This window comes from Haliotis cracherodii, unplaced genomic scaffold (assembly GCF_022045235.1).
Source record: "Haliotis cracherodii isolate W230 unplaced genomic scaffold, xgHalCrac1.p SCAF_2, whole genome shotgun sequence".
Classification (NCBI taxonomy): domain Eukaryota; kingdom Metazoa; phylum Mollusca; class Gastropoda; order Lepetellida; family Haliotidae; genus Haliotis; species Haliotis cracherodii.
In genome coordinates this window covers 25,672,747-25,697,684 of record NW_027266275.1, presented here as the reverse complement: position 1 = coordinate 25,697,684, position 24,938 = coordinate 25,672,747, and the positions used below count along the sequence as shown (strand labels likewise).

The window sequence follows — 24,938 nt, the reverse complement described above, 5'->3', positions numbered from 1 at the left end:
TTTAGCATGGGTGTTTGTTGGAGAAGAAGAAGTTTGTTTCATTGTTTCTTACAATGTGCCAAAAGTTCACAATAGCGAATGCTGTTTGAAAATGTTAAGTTTGGTTGTTTTAAAGTTTATGATCTCCCGTGAATGGTTGTTAATGCAGTGGGATGCTCTGGTGAAGGACTGTTATTTTTATGGCCAAAAATCAAGCTAATTGTATAAGAAATAACTTTGGTCTCTTCGGTGGATAATTTCAACAATATTGGTATCTTTTTGTTTAGGATATGCGTATTTTGTTTTGACTTTGTCGGATTGAATAATAATTAAATGGAAATTTTGTACAATTGTAGTCTCTTAAAAGGAATCAATGCACCTCTTTACAAGGCACTCTTAGGTTATGTTCTTTTGTGTGATACTTGCACCAAAATTAACATCACAAGCTGAATTACTGATAAAAGATAGGAGCTTATGCGATGCATCCCACTGTGTTATAGTGTCAAAGGGAGACAACTACCATAGGTATGGCCTAGCTCCAGTTGTATGTGTTCAAGCAATTTTCCTTCACCCAGTCTGATCTAGCAATTGTGTAGTATAATTTCATGTACATTCTCATTTGTTCAAGGCATATTATACATTGTCTTTTTTATCAGTGTCTTGTACAGAATTTACGTATGCTTTAACTGTGAATAAAACACTCAAGGTAGAGAAATATACCCTGTGTCCGTGTGCTTCATTATGTGAGTGAGTGAGTGAGTGGGTGAGTATGTATGTTTAACACTGCTTTGAGCAATATTTCAGCATGGTGCCAATGTAGGGAATCGAACCCGGGTCTTTGGCATGACAAGTGAAGACTTAAACAACTAGCCAACCTGCCTCCATCCCAGATTCTCTTGCCATGAAAACACCATCCCCTCTCCCAGAGCCTCTCACCATAATATCCTCCCCCACCTAGAGTCTCTCCTCAGACCACTCTTCCCCCTCCCGGCCCCTCACGACAACAACATCCTGCCCCTCACAGAGTCCCTCAACCAACAACACTTTCCCCCTCCCAGAATTTCTCCCCACAACACACTTCCCCCTCCCTGTCTCTCACGACCCCCACCCCCCTCCCCCGAGTCTCTCCCCAAAACAACAACCCCTCCAAGAGCCTCTCCCCACAACGACATCCTGCCCCCTTTCAGAGTCTCTCACAACAACCCCCCCCTCCCACACCACCACCACCACCACCACCACCACAACATCCTCTCCCCTGCCAGAGTCTCTCTTACCACAATAAATCCTTACCCCTTCTTCTCTCTCCCCCCCCCCCCCCCCCCCCTCTTCCAAGCGCCTCTAACGACAAGGCCCTCGTGAGTAAGAACATTGTCCAGTCTAACTATACATTGTTTGGTTTTCGATGGGACAGTGTTAGGCGCTCAGATTATTCAAACAAGTGTGAACTTAACATTAAACACATGACCTTTCGTCAGACTCTGTACCAAGTTGACATGGTAATAGGAACGTAGGTATTTCGTTACACATATATTGTAGGTTTAGTTGACATGTTCATTTGACCTGACATTAAGCTTCGAGTTGCCCTGATAATATGACACCTTTGACATGCCAGCTCTGAGTTGGTGTCATTAACAGGGGCCACATAAAACCACACTCTCCAAAAACGTTGGGGACATTCAAAAATAACAATTGACCACAGAAATGCAAGGAGGTATAACTTGACAACTTGACATTATACTTGCGAATCCTCTTCCTCTATTACATCATTGCCATAAATTCTGTATTATGGCTGCAATCACAGATTTTCAACAGACGTCCTCTTCACTGTCAACTATGCATGACCGACAATGATGTACAAGAAGCTATTCAACATTTGCAAAATGGCAAGTGTTTCTATCATTGTGAAACTTTGGTTAGAGGGAGGTGCAGACCTACCAACAAATCATGATATATGTATTCAAGGCAGTGCAATCTAACATCAATCAGACCAAACGCTTTGTCTTATTTATCTTTTTTCTTCTATATTTGTTTCTTTCTAATCTTATCATTCCTTATTGTACTTGTCATCCTACGTCATCATGTGTATGTTTGTATGTAATGTACGTAAATACCAATGTGAGGGTGACCTAAGTTGGATAAGTTAGTCCTTTTCCATTTGTGAATAAAAAAATATTTACACTAAACCCACCAGATGGATATACAGAGGAATTGATATTTTTTTCTGGAATGACCTTGGGCAAATATCTAATAAAATCCATAAATGACGTTTATACAAATGGAATATTTTTAATATCACAAAGACAGTTACTAATAACGTGTATCCCAAAACAACATGAAAAACTGGCGACCAATAAGCTTACTATCAGTATTGTATAAAACCTCATCAACAGCAATATCGCGAAGTGTAAAATCTGTGTTAAACCTCCTGACTAACGAGGATAAAAAACAACTGTTGGCTGGAAGATACATGGGTGAAATAACAAGACAAATATATGATATACTGGACCAAACCGATACATATCAGATACCAGGTTTATTATCACTTGTAGAGTTTGTAAAGGCAGTTGATTGGGAATTTATAGACGAAACACTAAACTATTTTTGGTTTTGCAATTTCAGTTAAAAAGATCTATAAAAACCTGTTACAACGACGGTTCTTCACGCTCTTAAACAAAGGGTAAGCCAACGAATTGCCAAATTTTGACAATATCCTGCAATCTCCCTTTTTACCATTTCATATATATCATCTGAACAAACAGAAAAAAGGTTCACAGTATTTCCTTAAAATACTTATTAAAAAATATGTGAGAGCAATAACTCTTTTACTAAATGGGATTACGAACTTGGACAAGGTATTAAAGAAGAAGACAGGAAGAGCATCACTTCTATCTTGTTTTGTTGCACGAATGTGACTAACCTACATATATTACATTATATATTGCCAACAAACGTCTCCCTAGCATGTCCCAGACGGGCTCTATGGAGGAAAGGTCAGGACATATGGCTAGCCATTGTATTCTGATTGTTTTGCTACTGGAGATAGTTACGATACACGGGCGTTATTGTCTGGAAAGACAAATGTGGACCAGCATGGTGCGCAAACGGCACAACTGTTGGCGCCAGTATATTGTCTCGGTATTACTGCCCTGGGACTCTACCATGGACAATATGCAGTGGCATTCCGGTAGTGATAGTAATCCCGCCCCATATGATTACAGATCCACCCTCAATCTATCATGTTGCCTTACGTTGACGTTCGCATGACGTTCGTCAGGACACCTTCAGAAAGTCCAGACCGCCTCCGTGGTCGAGTTGTAGAGCGTCCGCCCGGAGAGTGGAAGGTCCGGGGTTCAATCCCCGGCCGCGTCATACCAATAGACGTTAAAAGATGGTACTTGTTGTTACCCTGTCTGGCGCTCGGCATTAAGGGGTTAAAGCAAGGACTGGTCGGCCCGGAGTCAGTATACTGTGTCTGAGTGGGGTATTCCTGTTAAACCACGGCATGGTATCTCAGTGAGCTAGCACTATAAATCGGCATCAGACCGGTCTAGTACAAGCAGCCACACACACACACACAAACACACATGCATGCACGTCGCTATATAAGTGCCATAATCTTGGACGCGACGTTAAACCCAATTTCACCTCACCTCACCTCACCTTGGACGCGACGTTAAACCCAATTTCACCTCACCTCACCTCAGAAAGTCCAGAGTAAATCTGACCTCATCCGAGAACCTTACCCGAGACCATCGGCGGCTCCTCCAGTTTCCACGCTCTAAACGCCACTGGCGTCTGGCTAGAATGTGTTAATTTGATTTGTTAACGATGGTGCAACCCGTTGCTGAGTATGCAGACGATTTACGATGGTCTGGATTGTAACTTAAACTCAGGTGGCCTGACGCAATTGAACACCGACCTGATTGGCTTTTGGGCTTCATTTATTAAAGCCTTGTTTCTGATAAAATTCCCTGTGTGTTGCGGGTCATTAAAATTTTGCGTCTGCAGAAAACGGTTCCAAAGTCTGCAAATCACAGACTGAGACACTTTGAACATATTGGCTACCTCTTACTGACTTTCACAAGTTTGATCATGTCAACAGCCTCTTGGCGTTGATCACATTGTAGATCACAATCCCTGTCTTACCTCTTACTGTGGATAATGAAAATCAACAATACTAATACATCATAGGGAGTTGGCGACCTTTCCTTGAAGTATCAAAATTAAGAATGACCCCCCTTCCCACGTGCACAGAGGAACTGCATGGTCCACATGCAATATTTCGGGTGTTTGCAGCGTTGGATTTTGGCTCCCAAACCATTCTAAAGTCTGGAAGTAATTTATAACAACTGATCTTTCTTCTGACGACCAATCATGACAACCATATTTCATGATCACTTACTGTTTTTTGAGAGTAAATACAATGAATAAGACATCCTGATTGCAAACAGCCCATGAAGCTTTTATTCATATCACATTTTATCACACAGATGTAACAGCGACCAGAGTGTTGCCACCAGTATGTTAAAGGGACTCTTCAAGAGCTAGATCCTATCATACGTTGTATGTTTTCACTGTTAATGCATTTGCGGGTAAATGTTTTTGTATCATATATCATTGATGATACATACAACTCAATTGTGCATTGTATATTGTATAGAAAAGAGCAATAGTATCAAACTAAAACAGGAAGATTATTTTAAAGCTTGAAGAGTCCCTTTAAGATATGGCTTATTCTTTACAGCAGCTGAAGCTAATGGAGACGTTCGACAAGATCTGTCAATCGCAGAACAGTAAATGGCTATATACATATATATTTAATTTTGTACAATTATATACAAAACATTTACAATAATATACATATGCTTTTAATAACAGATCAGTATAAACCAATATATATTCCAGTGAATAATGAATGAATGAGTTTGCACATGGTGCTCGAATTATCACATTCTGTCTAATGTTGGGGCACATATCACATTTTAAAGGTGGAAAGAAAATTGGGGTATAATAATAAGGCTAGCTCTACAGTGTTAAGTTCAACACCACGGAGAGACCTGCTCAAAGTGCATCACAGCATCTGTACTGTATATAAACAACATAGACTGTAAGATAATACATACGCACGCACGCACGCACGCACGCACGCACGCACACACACACACACACACACACCTCATGGTGGTACCTCATGGTCTGCCAAAGTGTTGACTGTCATACTATATGTATAATAATAGGTTGCTGCACCCACTTGCTATCTTCGTTACCGGTAACGTACTATTTGCTATGTTAATTACTGTATCCCTTGCTAAGTTGGTTACTGTATCCCTTGCTAAGTTGGTTGCTGTACCCCTTGCTAAGTTGGTTACTGTATCCCTTGTTAAGTTGGTTGCTGTACCCCCTGCTAAGTTGGTTACTGTATCCCTTGCTAAGTTGGTTGCTGTACCCCTTGCTAAGTTGTTTGCTGTACCCCTTGCTAAGTTGGTTACTGTATCCCTTGCTAAGTTGGTTGCTGTATCCCTTGCTAAGTTGGTTGCTGTACCCCTTGCTAAGTTGGTTACTGTATACCTTGCTAAGTTGGTTGCTGTACCCCTTGCTAAGTTGGTTGCTCTATACCTTGCTAAGTTGGTTACTGTATCCCTTGCTAAGTTGGTTGCTGTACCCCTTGCTAAGTTGGTTACTGTATCCCTTGCTAAGATGGTTGCTGTATCCCTTGCTAAGTTGGCTGCTGTACCCCTTGCTAAGTTGGTTACTGTATCCCTTGCTAAGTTGGTTGCTGTACCCCTTGCTAAGTTGGTTACTGTATCCCTTGCTAAGTTGGTTGCTGTACCCCTTGCTAAGTTGGTTACTGTATCCCTTGCTAAGTTGGTTGCTGTACCCCTTGCTAAGTTGGTTGCTGTATCCCTTGCTAAGTTGGTTGCTGTACCCCTTGCTAAGTTGGTTACTGTATCCCTTGCTAAGATGGTTGCTGTACCCCTTGCTAAGTTGGTTGCTGTACCCCTTGCTAAGTTGGTTGCTGTATCCCTTCCTAAGTTGGTTGCTGTACCCCTTGCTAAGTTGGTTACTGTATCCCTTGCTAAGTTGGTTGCTGTACCCCTTGCTAAGTTGGTTACTGTATCCCTTGCTAAGTTGGTTGCTGTACCCCTTGCTAAGTTGGTTGCTGTATCCCTTGCTAAGTTGGTTGCTGTACCCCTTGCTAAGTTGGTTACTGTATCCCTTGCTAAGTTGGTTGGTGTATCCCTTGCTAAGTTGGTTGCTGTATCCCTTGCTAAGTTGGTTGCTGTACCCCTTGCTAAGTTGGTTGCTGTACCCCTTGCTAAGTTGGTTGCTGTATCCCTTGCTAAGTTGGTTGCTGTACCCCTTGCTAAGTTGGTTGCTGTACCCCTTGCTAAGTTGGTTACTGTATCCCTTGCTAAGTTGGTTGCTGTACCCCTTGCTAAGTTGGTTGCTGTATCCCTTGCTAAGTTGGTTGCTGTACCCCTTGCTAAGTTGGTTCCTGTACCCCTTGCTAAGTTGGTTGCTGAATACATTGCTAAGTTGATTACAGTATCCCTTGCTAGGTTGGTTGGTGTATCCCTTGCTACGTTGATTACAGTACCCCTTGCTAAGTTGGTTAATGTACTACTTGCTAAGTATATAAAGAAAATGTACGAACATTATTTCTCATCATGACGATGCTTTCTTACAATTTGTATTCGAACGTTTTTCTCCCAGAAAAAGGCATGTTTTATTGCAACGTTAGACGTCGTCTTTTATATAAACTAGAATCATCATATAATAATATATGGCTCTATAAATAGACATCCCCACTGTACGTATTCACATTCCATGTTGGACATGGACATGGGACATAACTTAGATGGACTTTGGAAGAGCGGTGATTAGCTCATCTGGGTGGACGTGTTTGAGGGACGGGGCGCGCCGTGTCGGTGCGGGTGTAGGTGCGAGGCGGTACAGGGGGTAGTGTCTCCATGTTGTCAGTCTGTTCCAGAAACTCCATCCGGTGTGACTGACGCTGGAATTTATTAATAACAATAACAATAACAATAACAACAACAACAACAATAATAATAAATAATAATAATAACAATAATCATCATCATCATCTGTGCCCAGTAATTACAATAAAGTATCCTCTTAGCAGATTAAATAAGGAAACAAGCGGACTTCGGTGTGTACATATTCGTATTTCTGTCACAATATATATGGAAAAAGGAAGACATTAAGACTGGGTAATGATAATGTAGAAACAATTGTAATTATTGTTGTTCTCTCTTGGTAACAACCTTGTATTTCCTCAAACTGGTCTTAACATAGCATGTGTTCATGTCATGAATAACGAACATTACTATTTAACCACAGCTTCACAAGTCTCTACAGACGTGAAAGATAACATAATGTTCTGATTATTGTAGTAATTCAATGAGGTTGAGTAGAAATACAGGTCAGAGTATTCACACAAAACATGTATGTGCAGCAGCTCTTAAAGGTAATCACGAAGGTTCACTCCAAGCAAACGCCGCTGATAAAGGCGAGCATCTGTCACAGGTGGTAACCTCACGAGCTAAAGTAGGGAAGCCTTCTTTGTGAAAAGATAACGATAAAGGAGAGATTTTCTCTCACCATGTAGGTGATACTTATAAAGGGCCCTAAGATCAAATAAGCACAATATATAGTTGATAAAAATAAAGTGTGATAAAATCCGATCAAGACGGATTTTTGGCCTCAAATCGGGGCGGTTGGGTAGCGTAGTGGTTAAAGCGTTCACTCATCACGCCGAAGACCCGGGTTCGATCCCCGACATGGGCACAATGTGTGAAGCTCATTTCTGGTGTCCGCCGCCGTGCTATTGCTGGAATATTGCTAAAAGCGGCGTAAAACCATACTCACTCACTCACTCACTTTGGCCTCAATTCTGTCCAATTACGTGCTCGAAGTAAAGCACACCTGCGGCAGCAACTTAACGGATGATGAGGCATACCTGGGACCGTTTGTGAGCAAACCAAGACGGACGTTTATTTCCCATGTTAAACATGGGACTTCTTTGGGGGAAACACACATAAAGGACATTTTAGTTCAAATGCACGATACAATTGGTCTAGTACACAGCTCGCATGCAGCAATTAACATAGTTAGCCTCGCCAGCAGGATCACTGAAGCAGATATACAGGTTATGATGCATAATAGCAGGCATGAAAGCATGAAAACAGTTATTGTAAGCGTGCTCTGATGAAATGAAGGTGTTCATATGCAATTTTACAATAGAGGGAGAACGATCGATATGATAAAACCTGAGATAAGAAAATATACAACTTTGATATACAACTTTGTGCGTTACACGTGATATTGACGCATACACGGTCGTATAAAGGAAGAAGGGGGCCATCAGAAGTGTTCAGATAGCCGGAGACTGGTGTGCATTGAGAAGAATACATGTATGGACGTTGACATGTTAGAGGTAACACCGACAGAAAGGGGGACACACACTGACACTTATAAGCCCACGCCCCAGGGGTCACACACAGAGTAACGGAGGCCATTGTAATCTACCTGAACGCCCGCTTCCTTCAAAGCATTGGAAATGTACGTAATGTTGGCGTTATAGATATTGGTTGTAGGATCAGTTTAATCACTGGCATGTAATCAGTCAACACCACCATAATGACCTTTGAGCGCCTCCTACATTGTGGCGATTGTACTAGGTGGTCAGCATGCTTTTAGAAGATAAACATGAGCACAGGTTAAGAATGATTGTATATCGTCACCATAACTGACTCTCTGGCTCATCATCATGACAAATAACGGATCCGTAACTGACAATAGTTCTCATCTGATTGGTTTGCGAAACATTTTCTATCATAAATGCAAACATAAATATGTTTTTCCTACGTGGCCTAGTTAATAAGGACTTTGTGTGACACCTGTAACTTTGGGGTCTTTCCACTGTCCCCTCCTCACCTTTTCATGGTTAAGGGACCTCGTTGAGTTGGTTTGTCTCCGATAAGTTACACCACGTCTTTGTTCAGACTGTTGGTAAAGTGGGAATGTTTAGCTGTTTAGTTACATTTTGTCAACTTAGCGTAATAGCCGCTGTTTTCTAATGACAAGTTTTTGGATGGTATGTTAATGTATGACATATACTAAATAATCCACTAAGATCGGTGTCTCCGTGATGATTCGTGGGCTGATGAGGTCCTAGGGACCCGTTCCATAAAGCGATCTTAGCGTTAAGATGATCGTAACTTCCATAACATAAACTTACGATAGTCAAGCGCTTAGATCGCTTCGTGCAACGGGCCCCGGTATACGAATCTTGTCTCAAGAGCCGACATAGACGGTGGTTAAAAATGTAAGACCTGGCTGATTGTGTGCCATCGTTTCCTGTGAATCATATCATTAATCAGCGGTTTGCTTAGCCCAGACCAAGATCGTCCCCAGACCTCCGTGGTCTAGTGGTAGAGCGTCCGCCCGGAGAGGTCTGGGGTTCACGAAAAGCAATGTTACGAAAGAAAGCTAAGTTGGTTGCTGTAACCCTTGTTAAGTTGGTTGCTGTACCCCTTGCTAAGTTGGTTGCTGTATTTCAGGTCAAAACTTGACAGCATCATATTTCAATAGTCATAAGTAGTCATAAATATTTATTTCCTAATCGTCACAATTCAATTATTGATGGAAATTTATATACTTTATAAATCTATACACATATATAAAGAAAAAGTACGAACATAATTTCTCTTCATGACGATGATTTCTAACCTATTTTTATCACGACATGACTAATGACAGAACATGTGATCCGGAGTTGCTAGGTTGAATGTGGGTATGGGGACTGTGTTGGACTACTTGCAATGTTACCTCAGGCATATCATATTGAGACAAGAAAATACATAAATAACCGATTTTGACCATGCAAAGAATCTGTGTATAATTCTGTGATTATATTCTGACATTAGATAGCGCTTGAGTGTAACGTTCATTAAAAGCAATGTTACGAATGAATGATAAACCATCATGCACATGCGCAAATTGAAATATACACAGCAAAAAAAGAAACGCAAAATTGATTTTAGATGTATATGTTATATATCATACAAATTATCATCAGATGGTAATCGATTGTTCAAAACTGGCACACATCTTTGGCATTGACCCACGTTCCATATGGCACAGTATATTTTCAAGGTGAAGGTAATCTGCTCTCAATATCTTGTATGGCCGAGGGCACGGGTGGCCCAGCCGCCTGAGGCGCCGCGATTCGCTGTGCAGAGTTGCGTCCCTTGAGCACGCCAGAAACTTATGATTGCGGGTTCGAATCCCGGTTCGCCCCGATTATGTTTCTAGGTTTTTCAGCACCATACCGTGGTCGTAGGTTTCAGCGAAGTGGTAAACGTCTGAGACCTGCATCACGTCGGGCTTTCCTCCCACATTAAGCTGAGAGGCCGTGATATAACTGGAATAATGTTAAATGCAGCGTTACACCCAACTCACTCACTCTCCCACTGTATGGCCACCATTAGAGTCTAAAACTGACTGACATCGTCGTCCCATGGAAGCAATCAGATCCCGAATTGTGGCCTGGGGATTGTTCACCCACTCTGCCTGCAGTGCTTGTGCCAACTGCCGGAGGTTCTGTGATTGTTGCTGACATGCTCACAGTCGTTGATCCAGTGCATCCTGTATATGTTCGAGTGGGTTTAAATCTGGAGTCGTGGAGGGCCACGGCAGAACCTGGATATTGTGATTCCTGAAAAAGGCTGTTGTCAGTCTTGGCGTGTGAGGTCTGGCGTTGTTTTGTTGGAATATAACTTTCGCTTGTTGCATACAGGGAAGGATGTGTGGACGAAGAATCTCATCCGTGTAACATTGTACCGTTTAATTCCCCAGAACTTGCACCAAGTCTGTTCTAACAGTGTAGGAGATGGCTGCCCACATCATCACACTACCACCACCAAATCTGTACACTTCCTGTATGTGAGTGAGTGTGAGTGAGTGAGTATGGTTTTACGCCGCTTTTAGCAATATTCCAGCAATATCATGGCGGGGGAACACCAGAAAATGGGCTTCACACATTGTACCCATGTCGGGAATCGAACCCGGGTCTTCGGCGTGACGAGCGAACGCTTTAACCACTAGGCTACCCGACCGCCCCCCTTCCTGTATGTAGATTCGTGCATAACGTTCCCCGAGACGCCTGTAAACACGACGGCGAGGCATAAAACGTGACTCGTCACTGAACCAAACTTGTGGCCATACTCTGTGACCTTGACACCGTTGATGTCGCCGCCGACGATGCAGGTCCGTCAAAATGAGACCTCGAACTGGTCGCCTAGCGCGAATACCGAATACCGACATGCAAATGAAAACCCAACAAGTGATGTTACACGTGCATGTCATGTTGGTGTGTTTCGGCGCCAGGCTCTCACGTTGTGTTTTTTCGATTTTTCAACTTTTACCAATTTTTTCAAGTACCTATATTTTCTTCCACACAAATCAATTCCAATCCAAGCAGCAATGACCAATTCATTTGTGGTATTAACTTTGTATGAATGTCGGCAAAACACTGTCAGATATTTACGATTTTACTACTTTTGCGTTTCTTTTTTTGCAGAGTATATCTCAAGTGTTAGTTACACCGATTTCAAATTACCACCAAATGCAATAAGATAAAACGTTGCAAGTAAATCAGGATGATGCCAATGTTGAGTGTACTGTGACTGAAACGACCCACTGTGTCGAAATACGATACACCTTACAATACACAAACACCACACAAGTCTTTCCGAAGTGCTACCGTAATTCCATATTCATCTCCTCTTTAAAGTTTGTAAAAATCATTTACATTTTATTTTTAGGCCATAGAATATCCTTCCCCTGCCTACACCTGATATCTATATCGATACATAGTATCACGATGCATCGATATATCGGTGAATCGTTACAGTCCGTACAACCCAGGTACTCAAATGTTGAAATGAAAAATACTACCTCGCTCTCATCACTGGTGCTGAACGGGTCAGTATTGTCCATGCTGGCTGCACTATCCCTGGACGAAGAACTGGATGAACCTATGGAAGAAAATAAGGAGGACATTTAGTACTCAAGCATACCTGAAGTAAAGACCCAGTAAAGCCCTGAGACTGTGAAGTTAAGCCCCAGTTATTGTAACTGTTACTATATATCAAGTATGTAAACCTAAATATACTAGATATACAAAAACAGTTATATTTACATACTGTGACTTTCTTACATAGACAAGTATTAACTATAATTTTCCCCAATGAAATACATTTTTACAGCATAACCTCCTACATCCGGGACCTTAGAGAGACACTTCATTGGTGTGATTCATCAGTCCGTCAGTCACGTGCCTTCAGATTACCATAACGACTGGTGAGGCTAAGAAGGTTAATTTTTTAATTTTTTTAAGATGAACAATTGACTGGACTTTGCATGTGTTTGTGACGGCTGCCACGTGTGGAAGGGGATACGCTTGCCTTTTAGCAAGCACCTGGTATCACCACTATTTGATAGTGATTCATTAACACCTGTTTAGGATATGGCGGGAATCTGGTTTTGTCGCTGGAAATGGTTTCTGTCGCTTTTGTTTTTGTAGGTTTGAATACTGGTGTAAGACACAAAATATTATCTGTGTATGAAAGTGCAGACTACATACCATTAGCTACATGTGCATGTATCATGTTGTCATTACTTCTGTGGACTCTTTGAAAAATAGATATCGCAATGACGAAGCTAAATCATACCCTTGAAAAATGACAACATTTATTGATGAATGCATTGAAGTGAGGTCGGGCTACTATTCATCAAGAACAAGGGGCAGTGGGGTAGCCTAGTGGTTAAAGCGTTCGCTAATCACGCCGAAGACCTGGGTTCGATTCCCCACATGGGCACAATGTGTGAAGCCCTTTTTTCTGGTGTCCCCCGCCGTGATATTGTTGGAATATTGCTAAAAGTGGCGTAAAACCATACTCACTCACTCACTCACTCATCAAGACCAAATTACTAGTACACAGCCCCGTGTTTTGTTGCGAGACGAGTCGGCGAGTAGCTGAATATTTCAACGGCTGCAGAGATAAACATACTTAACAATAAACAATTACTGCTTTAAATAAACAGAATTTATCACATGCCTAGACTACCTCAATCTCATTAAAATCGGATACAAGTTCTCGCTTCCGCTGAGGACATCCCATTACAGGTCACGTCAGAACGACCTTTCACGAACTGACCGACCAATGAAATTACTAACAGGAAGTCGACATTAGCCACTAAACCCCAGCTTTCTTAAACATTGCGACACTAGTTTCAAATTGGTGACTTCCACCCCAAACTATGCTTTAAAAAGTATTTTGAATCAGTCATACAGTCCGTTACAGTAGTTTTGTGTTAAACTTTAGAGGTTGCATGATAAGAAAACATATTCTGCTGACAGTGTACCACAACAATATGATTATTTCCTTTTTCCTTTTATTTATCACGTGTTCGTATCATTATCTATCGTGTAGTTGTCTAATTTTCGATCACGAACGTAGATACTACCTAATTTCGTTTATCCGACATACTCGTTAATCCGACATAATATGCAACCAACAACGTCGGATTAACGGGACTTGATTGTACAACGGGACATGTACTGGTAATCCGTCTACTTGTGAAAATAGCATGCTGTTGTTATACATAAACAATATGTCGTGAAATGGACATACAGTTTATAAACAGTTCCCAGCTAACCAATAAAGTATTAATCACGTGACAGTTCTAAACTGTTTGGTAAATATACAACGTCAACACCAGAAAACAACCAGTCTCGATTATCCGACCAAACAGATTCCAGTGGGGACAGGAGGCAAAACAGCGGTGAAAACTGCACGAAAGGACCACTGGAAACCAGTGATGACATCAGGTGTTCTGCAAACAGGCAAGCAGTCTCCAATCTTACTATTGCTGATCCTGTAAACTTGAAGGGTATCTTGCGCCTGTATAAACTGCTCACTGCAGTATTATTTATCACAATATTGTCACAAGTGACAACGTTACTTTTACTACCTGAACTGTGCACGAACGACTTCCTGATACAGCTGCCGTCACCGAGTGCACTTCGAGTGGGTAGATGTTGGCCAAGTGATTACATGTACAGTAAACTACGGTTACAACGAACTCAAAGGGACTACTAATTTTAGTTCGTTATAACCGTAGTTCGTTATAGGCATATATACAGCATAACTACAGCAAATAGTCGGGAACAAAAAGTAAGTTCGTTATATCCGTCAGTTCGTTATAAGCGTGTTCGTTTTAACCGTAGTTTACTGTATCTGCAAAGCGATTAGCCATCAGGGTGCGCAAACTTAAGAAGCTGCCGGCTCCGACCATCTGTTCAGGCCCTCATTAAGAACTACGGGCCGACACAAGATCTACCTGACACGGGGCTACGGGCAGGCGCTTTTCTAGAAGCTGTTTCTTTCTATTTGCAACACGAGTCTTTGAGACGATGTACTCACTAGTCGTGCTCAAGGAGCTGAATCGGGTTCCCGACACGACATTGGACGAAATGGTGTTTCCTCTTCGGGTTGACCGGGAGACGATCGGGTCCTGCAACACGTGGCAGATACCAATGACATGTTCCTAATACCACTCCCATCATGATGAAAGTATACATACGTTTCTATACAACTCTGTCCCGATATATTCTTGTACAACTATGTACCATACATTCCTATACAACTATGTACCATACATTCCTATACAACTATGTACCATACATTCTATACAAGTAAGTACCATACATTCCTATACAACTATGTACCATATATTCCTATACAAGTAAGTACCATACATTCCTATACAACTATGTACCATACATTCCTGTACAACTATGTACCATACATTCCTATACAACTATGTACCATATATTCCTATACAACTACATGTATGTACCATATATTCCATGGTGTCCCCCGCCGTGATATTGCTGGAATATGTACCATACATTACAACACAACTATGTATCCATATATTTCTATGCAACTCTGTACCAATACGTTTCTATACAACCTTGTATCCATACATTTTTATTCAACATTGGAGCGATGCATGCAATCTATATGATCCTTATGAAATGTACTTTTCTGGCGCTCGGCATTAAGGTGATAAAACAAAGACTGGTCGGCTTGGAGTAAAACTGCGGCAGCTGTGTTGATCAGCTCAATAGAACCGGCATTAGTCCGGACCACAGCAAGCACTGATCGGGATCGAGTGGGCAGGCTCGGTGACTTGGTCGATTGCGTGTCATCGTACCCCGATAAGGTGGATTGTCGCTCACAGTATCAATCAGTGGATTGTCTGGCCCAGACTCGATTATTTACAAGCCGTCATATAGCTGGAACATTGCTGTGTCCGGCGTTTAAACAGCAAACCAACAAACACACACATACGTACTGATATCTGAGGCACGTGTCTTGGCGTTTTCTGACGCTTGCTGATGAGTCTGGCGAAGAAGCCATGTTTGCTGGTCTTCTTGGACATCTGATCGGCCGTCTTCGTCACGGTGTCGATAACAGTGTTGTACTCTTCGCGCATCATCCGCAGAGTATTCTGATGAACATAATGATGCATGTATCAACATGAGAAGTAGCCTCAACTGACAGGAGTTATCTATATCTGGGAGTGAGTGAGTAGAGTTTCTCCACCACCAGAAATGTTGTTCCAATGTTGGGAATCAAACCCACGGATTCTGGACGAGCCATCGCCTTAACCATTAACCCAGTTATGTGTGATCGAACCCAAGATGAGCGCCAAGTAGGATCATTGGTGGGTCAGCACCAAAGTTGTAAACGTCTACCATCAGCTTGGAGCTCAAGTGCTCCATACTCATCCGCCACTTAGTTATGTAACTGTAATTCTGATAAAAACGGCTCACTAACTCCCCTAAGATGACCTCTAATGCTAGGCTGACACGTCGAATGTATATTAGATGATGTTAATGCACGAACCTATCTGCTACAACCTCATGTTTCCTTGTTTCTTGCTTAATGCTGCACCCAGCAACATTCCAGCTATATGAGGGCGGTCTGTAAATAATTAAGTCTGGACGAGACACTCCAGTGATTGACACCACGTGCATTGGGATCCACGCAATGGGGATACGATGACATTCATCAACCAAGTCAGCGAGTCTGACCACCCAATCTCGTTAGTCGCCTCTTATGACAAGCGTGAACAATTCTGACTCAGATCTTCAGGGGTAACTTTGAAATGAATCTTTCAAGTGGATCTCCTATCTCAGGCCGACATTTGTATCCTTGCGTTGGACAGACTGATCTGACACTCTGATAACACCCTGAAGGGCAAAGGTTTACTATTCCCAAGCTAGAGGAGACAGCACGCGGACAGCAAATGAATAATGGCTGTTTAATTTTCCTTATAAGTGTTATCAGTTTGGAGAAAAATGTCATAAACGTAAGTCCTAGTCCCACTGCCCGTCCTCTTCCTATGAGGAAACTGAAAGGTTCGTTAATATACAGGTACACCTGCACGGACCCTGTACATAGGGAGATCACCCCGCGTACACACAGGTATGGAAAGAAGGGCTGTATAAATCATAAATACATACATCCATCATAAACCTTCCAGCTAAAATCTTTAGACTCCTAGCTAAAACCTAAACCCCCCAACCCCTTAGCTAAAACATAAAACTTCCAACCTCCATGCTGAAACCTAAAACCTTCCAGCTAAAATCTAAAACCTCCAAGCTAAAATCTGAAACCTCCAACCCCCAAGCTCTAACCAAAAACATCCGACATCCCAGCTAAAATCTATAACCTCCACCCTCCCAGTTAAAACTTAAAACCTCCAACCTCTCAGCTAAAACCTCAAATCTCCAAGCTAAAACCTCCAACCTAAAACCTAAATCCCTCAACCCCTTAGCTAAAACCTAAAACTTCCAACCTCCATGCTAAAACCTAAAACCTCCAGCTAAAACCCCAAAGCGAAAAATCTATACCCTTCAACCCCCAAGCTCTGACCAAAAACCTCCGACCTCCCAGCAAAAATCTGTAACCTCCAGCCAAGCTAAAACCTAAAAGCTCCAACCCCCAAGCTAAAACCTAAAACCTACAACCTCTCAGCTAAAACCTCAAATCTCCAAGCTAGAACCTCCAACCTCTCAGCTACAACCTCCAATCTCCAAGCTAAAACCTCCAACCTAAAACCTAAAACCACAACCCCTTAGCTAAAACCAAACAACTTCCAACCTCTTTGCTAAAAAATAAAACCTCCAGCTAAAACCCCAAAGCGAAAAATCTAAAACCTTCAACCCCCAAGCTCTATCCTAAAACCTCCGACCTCCCAGCAAACATCTGTACCCTCCAACCAAACTAAAACCTAAAACCTCCAAACCCAAGCTAAAACCTAAAACCTCCAAGCTAAAACCTAAAACCTCCAACCTACTTCTGTCTATCGTTACCTGTCTTTGTTTGAAGGACTTGGATTGTCGTTCCCCGTTCCTTTGTTGCCAGGCTTTGAACAGCATGAGGGCTTCGTGAGGGTTGAAGTTACCTTCCTTAACACCGTCCATTATCTCCAAGAGTTCATTTTGACTTGTGGAACCCATTGCAACTCGTGGTAGCGCCTCTGCAAACATCATGGAGATTTTAAAACTTGCACGTCCTTTTTCCATTTGCATGAGGTAATGACGATAAGTGGATGAGTGCTTAGTTTCAGAGGGTTGTAATGTGTGATGAGTTGAGTAATAATTCATGCTCATGGAATAAACATTATGTATACGATATATTGGTTGACGGTTGAGCTGCATATCTTGGATAAAAAGGGAAAACAAACTTAGACCATAAGAGCTGTAGATGATCCTTTTAAATATGGATTTTTATAATGAAATGAATGGCCGAAGAAGGTTCTATATGCCTTTTCGGGATTTTGTTCATGAATTTCAATGCGGAACACAAGGACTTAACGAATTGCAAGAGAATGAACACGGATCTCGTGGGTATCCTTCACCACCAGGTTACCCAGCCAATCCCCTATGTGTGGAAAGTGAACTTTGGACAATCAGATGAATAGACACGTCATGGATACGTACGTTCGTCCTCTACTATACCCATAAGAACAGAGGGTGTTAATCCTGCTGGCAGTGTCATGGACCTTGGTTCAGAATCATGAATAGGTGGATGTCCTGAAGCTCGTTCAGAATTAACTCTCGTCAATCGGGGTGCGGTCAGTGGGGAGGGGCGTGATGCTGGAGAACACGCCGCTACAGGAGAAGAGAAACGTTGACGTCGCCCAGAGAACATATCTATATGTCAGGTGCTAACGAAATAGCAGAGTGATGCAAGGTGTGCAGGTGGGTACGTGCAGACGAACACAGGACACGGATTAGATGCTACAGCGTCGAGAAGTGCATATACCGGTTAGGAATACAAAGAAGCAAAAGTAACTGAGATCATGTTCACTTATTGGAAACTGAAGAATATTTTTTTGTAATAATTATGATATTGTAAATCATATGTGTATATATGATGATGACCCAGTCGTCTAAGGCAAAGTTGCGCCCCTTGGGCACGCCAGAAACCTATGATTGTGGGTTCAAATCCCGGTTCACCCCGATTATGTTTCTAGGTTTATCAGCACCACATCCGTGCTCGTGGGTTTCATCGAAGTGGTAAACGTCTGAGACATGCATGACTTCGGCCTTTCCTCCCATATTTAGCTGGCACGCGGTCATGTGACTTGAATACTGTATAAAGCGTCATTAACCCCAACTCACTCACTCAATATTATGAACAATATGATGGAAACTGAAACAATTAGACACCATGGATAGTTTAAATAACATAAAGCTTGCTGCCCGTTTGAAATATATCGTCATGTTTTGAGTTATTAGAGCTTTACATCTCTATAAAACTTAAGGGGTCAAAATTCACCTCAATTAAACACCAGTTCAAATGAAACCTTCAACGAAAAATAACACATGTACGATTTTCGTTTTCGTGACTAAAGGTGAACATCATCACTGTTACTTTTGCCTTTGATTACACAGAAACTTCGCATGAGTGAAACTTATACATTGACATAGATGAGGCAAGTGCAGACGGGTGATCAGGTAATTCCGAAGAATGGCAGGAATTGTGATGACAGGTTTGATGTGAAAAAGAAAGTGCAGGAACATTGTCAAAGCAATGACGGGGTTATACACAAGAAATCATTCGCCCAGTTTTAAGATGCCCATTCAGAAAGATACAACGTCATGCAGAGTGTAGGGTAAACTGCTTGAAATAAAATGACGAACCATATCAAGAACTGTCTTCAAGGCGGAAAATGAAAATGTGGTTTTCTGTGTGCCGGGAGACACTCTACCAACTCAGCTATCCCGATGTGATTAAGACAGGAACAGAATAGATTAGAGGTGTGTGTAGATAGTCAGCTCACTGGATATAATTTCAATGTATATTTCTGCATTAGATCATAATGTGAAAGATATCATCTATAGTTTTGAAGAATCACTTTACGTTTGTATATGGCGTTGAAATAGTTTATCATCCAAAATTGGCTTCCACAGGAGATATCGCTCTGGTAAAATTGCACCATTATGCTTTACTGACCATTGTGACGTCATCGTTACCATGACGTCACAATCCAATTATATCACTAATGTCTCTGGCGCTGAAGCTGTACTATTTACACGCAACATCCTGGCTATTATTGTTTACAAACAAAAAAATGGAAGAATAATCTTGGATGATAAACTGAATCTCACTCATGTGTCTTCCAAGCTCAAATATATCCAGATTCATACTTTATTGATAAAAGTATAAACATCGTCAACAAGCCATATCGTAACTTTTATCAATTCGTCTTGATATATTCGATCTCAGATGACACTTGAGTGAGATTCTCTAATTATATTAAGGAAAATCATCTTGACGAATTGAAACACAAAAAATGTCCTACCACTATCCGTACTAGGTTCCACTACAGGCGTGCTTTGATTTGTCGCCCGTTTTACTGAAACACATTTCATGTCTGTTTTTAGTGCATGTCCTGTAGTTCATCATATTGGATATGTTTGGCATAACAGTACGTTTGTTGCCACATCCTTGCAGTTAATGATCTAAATAAGAAGCTGTTTCAGTCGATCCAGACATGTGCCAGATATACTGAACACAAACGGTTAGGGATCATGAATATTTTGTGGGACATTTTTTTATGAAATTATGTGCTCAGTCTTCACAACCCAAAATATCCCCAAAAATATTCAAGGCGCCCGACATAGTTTGTTCAGTATATAAGGACGTGAGCCATACATATACGTTGTCACGCCATTGTATAGCTAGACGTGGACTTCAGCAGTGGTCATCTGGTGATAACTTAACCAACATGTTTCCTGATATTAAAATTGCTTTGAGAGATATGAGTTTCTGATTTTGTGTAACGTACGAGGTTTATTAATCATGATGGTATTATGATGTTCCGGTATATTAGGTTTCCTCGTGTGTTACTGGGGTCCCAGTCCCCGCCGTAGCCATGATTTTATAAAGCTTGAGATTGATATAGCTCCCACGTTATAGGTATTAAAACATAAGCAATATTATAACTGATCCGGGCCCTCCATGAATAGCGTGGCCTTCTGCCAACAATCAACGATATAGCTGGCATAGATACGTAGTACAATCAGCTAGTTCCAGCTGCTTGTTGATGTTCGCAAGTGGATACACTTTCAAGTAGTGCTCAGTCATTGTACCCACCCGATCCACATTTAATTTGAACTTTTAATAAATACATAGGTAACTTGAGACTTAATTTACTCGTAGAAACAATAAAACGGAGAAAAATAAAACGGAAAAACAAAAAAACGTAGAAACAAAGGAAACAATAACATAAGCAATGGTGTATACAGGGGTAAATATGAATGTGCGAATACAACATACATGTGCATGACATTACATTCTACACTTCTGTCTACAACATATCACAATATTACCTCGTGACAAAACAAATATATATATAAAGCACCATCACGTTACCTTGAAGCATCACCAAACACACTGAGATATCCATGGTTTCGAGACAACCGAGTGTCAATGCTAGGTCAGAAAATGTATCTGCCGTGTCCTTGACCTTATACCGTCCAAAACGATGCATCGATCAAACATACGACGTCAACGTATGAGAATAATCAGTCTCCATATTCTGCCGAAACAGATTCCATTGGGCGTACAATGCCAAATAGCGGCGAAAATTATATAAAAATCAGTGATGCCACCAGGTGTCCCGACAATGGTAAGCAAAATCAAGGTAACAAGCTTTCACTGCAAAAACGCACAATAAAACAATGCCGACGCAAGGCAAGTTATAAACTTCAGCGCAAACACACGGGAAATGGAAACAATAATTATTAAAAGTTTTGATATTAGTTCTTCTTACGTAATTAGGTACAACACGAATCAAACTCTACAGTAGAAGTGTTAAAAACGGAAGCTAAATATTTACATCATGCGACAGTTAATCGTCTTTACATGATCAATTCAGGTGTCTTGCCTTGCGTTCCCTGTAACGGTGTCTATCAGTACGTGGACAGTTGATATACCAAGTCACTCTATGGTGATCAGTGTCAAACTGTCTTATTAAACCATGAAATAACCATTCATTAATTATTTCTGTTTATCTTTAATATGCAAACAATTGGATAAAATATTCTTCCATTCCGACTTGTGAAATACGTAAACAGAGAGCATCTCAGAGAACGTCAGCTTGATGTCGGAGGAAAGCCTGAAGTGATGCAGGTCTTAGACATTGCAGCCAGGCAAGAACAACCATCAAACTTCTCTAACATTTCAATACCATTAATCAATACCACCGAAAGCAGTTTCGTGAAAAACAATTTATTAATGTTTAATCAATTATTTTTCTATGGAACGAGATTACATAGGGACCTTCGAGAAAGTTAATTTATAAATGTTCAATGAATTACTTCTTTATGGAATAACGAGCTTGCAGGAAATATGGACCTTTTCCGAAAGTGACGTTCCCGGATAACCTTGGTTTAGAATAACGAGATAACAGGAAATATCGCAACTCAGGGATGATTCTAGGGTTGGGCCTTGTGCTTTTAGCCCCTTAATTTGAAAAAGGGCCATATTTTCAAATACATTGGGTATTTTAACATTGTATTGTATGGGCAAGTGTGCGTGTACCTTTGGAACGTTTGAAATTTTCACATATAGGGGAAATTTCAGAAAATTCCGATAGTGAACCCTAATCGTATGACAATTTTATCTGCCAAAGATAAACAATCATGGTATATTTTCCGCAAAGTCCTAGCAGTGGATCTCATGTTTTATCATAATGAAAGAATTCATTTATTCTGACTGTTTGACGTTTAATACTGATGAACATAGTACCTATGGTGGCACATAAGGTATTGACGAAAGAGTACCTACCATCTGCTGACTGACGTCTGGGCCTGTTGGGTACTGGGGGGAGTCTGGTCGCCCGTGGCTGTAAAGGGGGAGGGGGAGCGGTACCGAGGTTGGGGGGAAGGGCCATGGAATATGGATCCTCAGGTTCTTCTTGAATTGAAGAGTTCCGACCCTGCATATCCATGTAGAAACCTATAGGATACATTGAGAGAGAAGGAACTGTTTACAAAAGCAAACAAAAAGACGAAAAAATCGTAAATTCTCCAAAAAGTCTTGGAATATTAGAACATTCAATAACTGTACAAAACATGGCCCGGTACATTGTTAATCCATGCGACAAATTCTCCTCATAGTGAGTGAGTGAATTTGGTTTTAGAACGCTTGAACAGTATTCCAGTTATATCACGGCGGGTCAGCTTAATTTGGGAGACAAAACCGAAGTGATGCAGATCTCGGTGGAACCCACGAGCACGGGTGTGGTGCTGACAAACCTGGAAACATAATCGGGACGAACCGGGATTCGAACACACAATCATAGGTTCGCAACTGAATTGTGGCGCCTTACACGGCTGGGCCACATATGCTTACTACTTATATAGCAGCTGATAGAGGTTTGGCATACCCCGTCTTGTTTAACGCGTATAGTAACCCTGCATGCTTTAGACAAGTACATAACGGCAAAAGATAAAGAACTAAATTGTTGAGACGTCTTTCTCTCCATAGCGTGAAGAGACAAATATAATGTAGAAACCATCAGGGCTGACATTTGGATACCTATGAGAATGCTTCTGAAGTCTCTCTTCCCAGTGGTCGACTATACTCTTAACTTGTGGTAATGGGAGGTCATCAATAATTTGTTTGAAAGTACTTACTTTCAGTTTCAGTTGCTTCTTCGGGAATCCTGTTTTGGTACCCCCGCCGCCATGTGGGTGTAGAGATCACAGGCGTCCGCCAGATAGGCCGTCTCCTGCAAACACAAGGGCAAATAATCATTATGCAAATATAGTCACATCATTTGCAGTCAGTGTATTAAAAGTTTCATAACGTGACAAAACCAATATATATAGTTAAAAGCGCTAGCCTAATAAAACTGTGTTCAATCCTACTACACTTATTTCATTATTACTGCAGACCGTCCGAGAACCGGCCGACCAAGAATTGCCACCCCTGCAAAGGACTTGATTGTGGTTGTGGTTCAGGGAAATTTGACAGCAAATCGCTACATGAATCAAATTCTTCAACCCCACCTTCTTCCAGTCATTGGCAGCCAGAAGGATCTGTTTCAACAGGACAACGCTCCACCGCACACAGCTCGTGTCACGGTAGACTACCTGCATAATGCCAACATCAACGCCCTGCCCTGGCCGTCGAGATCTCCAGATCTCAACACAATCAAACACCTCTGGGATGAACTCGATCGACGTGTACGTCATCGCCAGAACACGCCGCAGACACTCCCACAACTGGCCAGCGCGTTACAAGCAGAATGGCGAAGAATTCCGTAGGACAGAATTCGTACATTTATCCAGTCAGTGCCGAGGAGATGCAATGCCGTGATTGCAGCCTGGGGCGGTCAGACGAGATACTGAGTTCAGCGCTACCTTGTGGCCTTATGTGACATTACAATGAACAGTTTTCAATGCCTTTATACAATGACACCATGTGACTATCGAGCTTCAAAATTTCATATTTGTATCTATGATATTAAATTAATTATATAGAATTTATTAGGTACAAACAAATTACTAAAAATCTACCTGTGCTTTTCTTTTTTGGAAGAGTGTATTTTACCCAGATGGGGAAATGAATTATGACGTTTAATCGTAACTCCCAAAGTCCCATGCCGAGTGTTACTTAAGTACCTCCCTGTTTCATTTGGATGTGAAGTACAAGCACAGATATGAGAGAACAATAGTTAACTACAGTAAACTACGGTTATAACGAACTCAAAGGGACCACTAAGTTTAGTTCGTTGTAGCCGTGGTTCGTTATATGCATATATACAGCATAACTACAGCAGATAGTCGGGACAAAAAAGTAAGTTCGTTATATCCGTCAGTTCGTTATAAGCGTGTTCGTTATAACCGTTGTTTACTGTACATTGTAACTCTGCCTTCATAACTGCCCCCCCCCCCCCCCCCCCCCACACACACACACACACACACACACACGACAGACATAAGGAGTAATTCATTCCTTGATTCATGGGACATTTGGTCCCCACAGTTACATCTTCATCTGCAAAGGTTCGGGACAAGTTTTCATCATCATTTGTAGCTTCAGTATTTAACAGTGATTTAGAAACACCTGCTTATTATAACCATTTAGTCGGAATCGTACAATGGACTCTGCTGTTAGCACAAATTAACATACATGTGTGCTACAGAAGGGTTGCAGGAAGACAAGCAAATGATCGTCCAAGAAATGGGATCATGCTATTGTGTTCACAATATGTGAGTGAGTGAGTATGGTTTTACGCCGCTTTTAGCAATATTCCAGCAATACCACGGCGGGGGA

At 41.5% G+C, this 24,938-nt stretch overlaps 1 protein-coding gene across 1 annotated transcript in view; it reads right to left on the bottom strand.

The window, feature by feature from the left end:
- Positions 1-6,306: 6,306 nt before the first annotated feature.
- LOC139467887 (phosphoinositide 3-kinase adapter protein 1-like) overlaps positions 6,307-24,938 on the bottom strand; it is a 53,095-nt gene continuing 34,463 nt past the window's right edge. The window contains 11 exon segments of the mRNA XM_071249416.1: positions 6,307-6,994; positions 8,938-9,006; positions 11,962-12,041; positions 14,493-14,583; positions 15,430-15,585; positions 17,456-17,622; positions 18,086-18,256; positions 19,954-20,007; positions 22,443-22,613; positions 23,294-23,336; positions 23,338-23,388. Coding sequence (XP_071105517.1) covers positions 6,866-6,994; positions 8,938-9,006; positions 11,962-12,041; positions 14,493-14,583; positions 15,430-15,585; positions 17,456-17,622; positions 18,086-18,256; positions 19,954-20,007; positions 22,443-22,613; positions 23,294-23,336; positions 23,338-23,388 — 1,182 coding nt within the window. The 3' untranslated portion in view covers positions 6,307-6,865.